The sequence below is a fragment of the Ovis canadensis genome, chromosome 7 (genome assembly GCF_042477335.2).
Source record: "Ovis canadensis isolate MfBH-ARS-UI-01 breed Bighorn chromosome 7, ARS-UI_OviCan_v2, whole genome shotgun sequence".
NCBI lineage: Eukaryota > Metazoa > Chordata > Mammalia > Artiodactyla > Bovidae > Ovis > Ovis canadensis.
Window position 1 is genome coordinate 87442030 of NC_091251.1, and position 6268 is coordinate 87448297.

The following is a 6268-nucleotide window of genomic DNA, read 5'->3' on the forward strand; positions in this document are numbered from 1 at the left end:
TCAGTAAGTGGACCAAATTCACCTTCTCAAGATGCAGATAACATTTAGTCAGCCCAGTACCCACAGAGAAACTAACGTCTTCCTGACTGGAATCCTCTGACCACCTTCCCAGTGCTTCTGCCACTTCCCCTTTCTTCTCATTATCACTTTCTTTCCCCAGTCCAGAAGAAGAGTCGTAAAGGAATGAGACAATTCACATTTCCCGAAACTCCACCTGCCACTGTAGACCTTGACCAGAGCTTGCTTTCCAGACAGGAATTGGGACGTCCCCTTGATCAGAGGCTCCCTCTCCTCAGCTTTCGTGTGCTGCCCACCCTCAGTTCTGCCTGCAGCCCCACCACCCCTCCCCACTTGGTCAGGGAAGAAGACACGCAGAGCCTGGCCGTTTCCACACCCACCCTTTATTGGACTCAGCCCACAGGCTGGCTCCAGGCCTTCACTCTTCTCAGACACTGCCCATACAGATTTAGGACGGTGCCATCATTTGTGGAGACACAGAGCCCACCCACGCCTTGGAGCCTCAGGCTGAATCACCAACCAGAAGGTTGCAGGGAGGGGAAGGAAACAGGCAGACCAGAAAGGCAAGGCTCTTCAGTGAAGGGGACTATCTGAAGGGAAAGCCTGGGCCCAGCAGTCTTCTGAGGGCACAGTGGATGCTCAGGAAAGACACTCAGGGCAGGAGGAAATAGACCTGCTAGTGTCTATATGGCAACTTTGAGGAGGCGCTTGATGTCAGGCTCGATGTTAATGGTTTGGAAGGTGCGGCTGTAGCGGCGGAAGGGCTCCCCTTCCGGCCCAATGAGGAACTTCTCAAAGTTCCAGGACACATCTGAGCGGCGCACCGGGCTCCAAATGATGAACTTGGGATCGGTCATGAGGGAAAACGGGTCGTCATAAGGGTAGGGGAGCTTATCCTTCAGGTAGGCGAAGACAGGATGCTCATTCTGACCATTCACATCACACTTCTGGACAAGGGTGAAGGTGGGCTGGAATCCACCCCCAGGGCGGACATACTTGAGGCTGTTCAAGATCTCTTCATTCTGACAGTTCTCCTGGGGGAGCAAAGAGACAAAGAGCTTGGAAAAGGCAAGGGGAAGATGGAGGATCTACAAAGCCTTTCACTCTTCTGTACTCCCCAGGGTCATTCTTTCTAGGTATCTTCCCCCTTCCTATTCCGTCTCTTCTTCATTCGTTTTGCCCTACTCTTTTTTTTTTTTTGCCCTACTCTTGAATCAGAGTTTTCCCTCTCAGAGCTATCATCCTGATGCTTTGCTGTCGTTTCTGAAAGTTCTCAAACATCCTAGTTTGGCTGTTCTTATACTGAAGATTTAGCACTTTTGAGCTGTTGGTTCTCTCTCCAATCCACCCTGAGCAGTTCTTAGGGTATGTCTGAGTCTTCAAGGAACCCTTCAGCTCAGGGAAGTAGAAAGAAAGGGAAAGGAGGCTCAGATCACACTGCCTAGAACCCTTCTTCCACTTATGTAGCTGCACGCACACACACACATACACACAGGCTGCACACACTCACATCTGCATGCACACACACTCACATGCGTGCTGCCACCTTCCCTTTCTTTCTGCCCTGATTGTGCCTCTCTTCTAATTACCTGTGAATGCTGCATATAGCCTTGGCCTCTGCCCTACTCAGCTCCTCAAACTAAAGGTGAAATCGAGGTCTAGAAGAATGGGATTTATAGCTTCTTCCTTTCATCTTGCCTCATCCTAGATCTGAAGTACAAGTAGGCGGAAACTTTGATGAAGGAAAACCCCATCCAAGGAAGACTAGCTTTCTGGTGCCATATAAAGATAAAATAGATTAGCACCAACAATGAATATACTGTATATGAAATTACTTCATGGCCACTAGGCATGAATCAAATAGGATAAAGGGCTTAGGCTTCTGGAATAGGCCAGGGGAAGGGGAAGTTAAGGAAAGAAGTGCAAGAGGGCCAAAAGTGTGTATGTGTAATTATGGTCCCTTCCTCTTAGACCTTGCCCTCAGCTAGAATGCTTTAGCCCTATTACCTGTCTTCTCTCCCTGCTGCCAGCCCTGTCTTATCCCTGCTTAGGATTCTCCTCCCCTGACAACCCTCAAAGCCCCATGGAAACCCTTATTTTCCACCCCCACCCCCAAGTCTAAGAGTCAGATATCTCCCTCTGGGAAAAAGTTCCTGCCTCTGACCTACTAGAACCAATTAGTACAGTCAGTTCCAGGCCATCATGACATCTTGAGCCCGGAGTTGATGGCTATTAAAGTCTTATCTCCTAATGCGCATGGCCGGCTGGCTACTCTTATGTTATGAATTCCCTCCAGCAACTGGCTGGCCTGAAGTGATGGCTGGAGGCACCTCTGAAGAGGTTTAGCCTTTTCTATGTCTCTTGTCCTGGCCAAGCCTAGAAGCGGAATTGAGACAGGGAAGGTACAGTGAGAGCACTCATGGTTTGGGCTCAGCTTTGTCACACCAATGACATTTCAGCCTCCCTGCCTGTATCTCTGCCAATCTCTTCCTTGCCTTCAGGCCTCTGTGAATTGAACCAAAGGGATTATACTTGGAGGCTTCACTTAGGGACATTCTGTCTGCTTGTGCTATTAAAATCCTAAGGGAAAATAGAAGAATCCCTAAAAGATAACTTGAGGTGTGTGGGCTAAAGATGTGTAACAACTTGACCCATTAATCAGGGACATTGAGGAGCATATGATACCCAGAGGAGACATGCACTTTACAAACCCTTTGCCTTCTCCCAAATTCACTCTCCACTTGGCTGGTTTTAAACAAACAACAAAACCTTTCAATCTAAATAATAAAGTTCTTGCTTTTTCATATTACTTTGTATTTTCCAAGTTACTTTTGTAGCTCTTACACTATAAACCTCACAATAATCCTTAGTTCCCAGCTCTTCTGACCCCATGGACTGTAGCCCACCAGGCTCCTCTATCCATGGGATTTCCCAGGCAAGAATGCTGGAATGAGTTGCCATTTCCTTTTCCAGGGGGTCTTCCCGACCCAGGGATTGATTCCTTGTCTCCTACACTGCAGGCAGATTCTTTACTGCTGAGCCACCAGGGAAGCCCTCCTATATGAGACAAGTGGTATTATCCCTAGTTTATGGATGAGGAAACCAAAACAGAAAAATTGAGTGGGCACTGACCCATTAAATAGCAGAACCAAGTCTAGTGAGAACAATGGTCTCCTGAGTCAGTTCAATCCTAATTTGATTCTTTATCTTCTGTTTCCTCCAGTCATTCATTCAACAAATATTTAATGAGTGTCTTCTATACCCTAGGCGCCGAGGACACAATGGAGAGAAAACCAGACCTGGTACCAGCCCTCATGGAGTAAGTGTAGTAGGAAGACAAGAAACCATGAAAATCCACATCTTTGGTGTGCTATCATAGACAGACTCAAACTGACTTCCCCCTGGTACTCACCTGTACCTACAGACCTAGCTTAACAAAACATACCCCATAATTCCAGACACTCCAGCACACAGCCATTCTCCCCGCTCCTTAGTCCCCTAGAGCTTCAGCAGTCCAACTCCAGGGGCCTCTCACCTGATGTCCAAATTGATTGCAAGGGAAGCCAAGAACCACCAGGCGCCTGGGGAAGCGGCATTGCAGCTCGTTGAGTTGGGTGAAGTCCCGGGTGGTTGTGCCTCAAAGCGAGGCCACATTCTCAATCAGCACTGCCCTGCCTCGGAATGTATTGAAATCTACCTTCTCCCCATCCAGGCTGATAGCACTGAGGTCGTAGAAGGACTTGGCAATGTAAGCCATGATGGACGTGTGGAGTGAGCGGCAGAGCCTTGTGAGCCCACTTAAGGGTCGACTAAAGGGGTGGGGAGGAAGGAGGAGCCAGGAAGGATCTCACAATGGGGCTTTGAACATCCCCAGGATGACTTAGCAAAAATAGTCACCTACCTGTAAGTGCTGTTTGAACAAGAAACTTGCTCCTCCTATTTACAGACTCTGAACAAAGCCACCTCCCTGCCCCACCCCTCTAGCAACCTGGGAAGGGCCAATGTGTTATCTCTGAGTAGATATCAATAATTCACTGCTTGCAGGAAACCAGAGCCCCAGAGGTCGGAGAGGAGGAAAAAAGGGAGGGAGGGAAGCAAGACTGACTCCTGTTTGCCCCAGCAAGTGGTTTTCACTTGGCACAGACATTTATTGCATGCCAGCTGAGTGCTGAGTTGTGAACTGTGCAATTGAGAGGCCAGGGTCTGCCGAGGGCTGAACGATAAGGAAGGGAATTGGGTGCATGTCCCCTTGACTCAGACTACCATCGAAATATACATGTTACTGTTCACATTTCTCTCTTTGGCCATTACCTTCCACAAGGATAAAATCAAAGGGACCCTTGGGAGGATGGTGTGTGATTTTCTAAAATAATGACTTTCGGTGCTTCAGCTTGCACCCAGTCTGAAGAGGTGAGGCTAGGTTTGTCTTGAAAAGTCTTTCAGTGAATGATGGTACTTGTCCCAGAGGGTACATCTGCCCTTGCCCCTACTCTGAGCCATCTCCTCTAATACCCCTCACCCCGCTCCCAAAGGGTGAGGAGGATGCAGTCGATTGTGGCTGGGATAGCAGAGAAGAGTCATAGAGCAGGTGGGTAAACTCGGGGCGGGGTTTACCTTTTTTCAGACAAAAGCTCAGGTCCTGCAGACTTTCCAGAGGCGGTTGTGCTGGTCATTCTCCACAGAAGAAAGTGTGCATGGAGTCGAAGCTGCTGTGGTTCTAGACCCAGCTAAGCCACTCAGTTTTTCAACACATCTGGGGACCTGCTAAGGGCTCTCAGGGGAGCAGAGCCCCGGAAGCCCACAGAAACTATAAAGGCCTAAAACTTCACTTTATCCTTCCAAACGCCCACGGATGCAACAAATCAGGGGTTTGTTTTGTTCTTATTTATTTTTTAATGCCTGGATTTTTCCATCAGTAAAGCTGGCAATTAGGCTTTACCTGGTTTGGGGATTTTAGAGTGAAAATTCAATAACAGTGCAGTTGTTTACTAGAGAGTGTGTTCACAGGTATGTGTCCCTTGGGAACCGTCTCCAAGACCAAGAAGAAACCAGGCTGGGGAGCAGCTGGTCTTGAGAATCTGATTTGCTGGGAGGGTGGAGCAACTCTCCAGGCAGCACCTGGCTTTTCTGTGTTTTGTAGCCTATTTGTGGCTGTTCTTGGCAACAGGGAAGCCCACTTATCTCCACGGGCTGCTCCCCACAAACAAGCCTCTATTACCTAAGTGGGGAGGGAAACTTTTGCCACTAGAAGAGGCGGCAGGAAACACAGAGAGAAGTATGTTCCCGCTGAGGCTGGGTGGAATTCCTGGGAAAAACCAATAAACGTCCCCCTGAAGCCGCTGAGTCAGAACTTGGCCCTGACAGTGGGCTGAACTTTAACATGAACTTGCCAGATTCACCTGCGTGCCTGGCACTCCCCAAGTACTCTCAGGCTTCCAGAAGCCTCTTACTGACTGCCCTTCTGGGACCCTCTCCGGGAAGACCACGCACATCCTGAGATGAGAGGTAGGGGTTCTGTCTTCCTTAGGTACACGCCATCTCTTTCCTTCAGGACACTTTGAGTCACCCGGGCTCTCACCTTACATGATTGAATAAAATTGATGAAGCTCTGCTAAGGTAGCTCTTTGTTTCCAACTTTCCCTCAAACTGGCCCACTTTTCGGAAGCTTGTAATTTTGGACATGCACTAACACAGCTTTCTACAAGGACAGTTGTTGTTCTGGAAACTGCACTGGCTTAGTAGGCAGAAAGACTTGGTCAGCGGCTCCCAACTCTGGCTGCAATTGAGAATTGCAGTTAGAGCTGCTGTACCTTGGGGCACCTAGGCACCTGTTCCCTTTTCCGTTGAACCTGGATAATCACCTTCCTTATCTCACAGAGAAGTGATTGTTCCAGTGGAGGAGATAAAGGTTTATGAGTTCTCTGTAAATTGGAAAATACAGATTTAAAATTTTAGGCTACCATTGCCCTGCCTTGTTTTACTCCATCCTTCTTGTTTAAGCTTCATCTTCATTCTCTGCCTCTTCCATCAATTCCAGCCCCCAGGCCCCTAGACTCCAGACTGTCTCGTTCTCTGGGGGTATCCAAGCATAGTGAAGTGAAGTGAAAGTCGCTCAGTCGTGCCTGACTCTTTGTGACCCCATGGACTATAGAGTCCGTGGAATTCTCCAGGCCAGAATACTGGAGTGGGAGCCTTTCCCTTCTCCAGGGGATTTTCCCAACCCAGGGATTGGACCCAGGTCTCCCACATT

The 6268-nt window shown here is 48.6% G+C and overlaps 1 protein-coding gene across 1 annotated transcript; it reads right to left on the minus strand.

Moving 5' to 3' along the window:
• Positions 1-385: 385 nt before the first annotated feature.
• GPX2 (glutathione peroxidase 2) lies at positions 386-4051 on the minus strand. The gene is made up of 2 exons (XM_069596827.1): positions 3554-4051; positions 386-1052 (listed from the first exon to the last, which is right to left on the minus strand). Exons 1-2 carry the CDS (start codon positions 3773-3775, stop codon positions 702-704), a joined length of 573 nt encoding a protein of 190 aa, XP_069452928.1. The 5' UTR covers positions 3776-4051; the 3' UTR covers positions 386-701.
• Positions 4052-6268: the final 2217 nt, after the last annotated feature.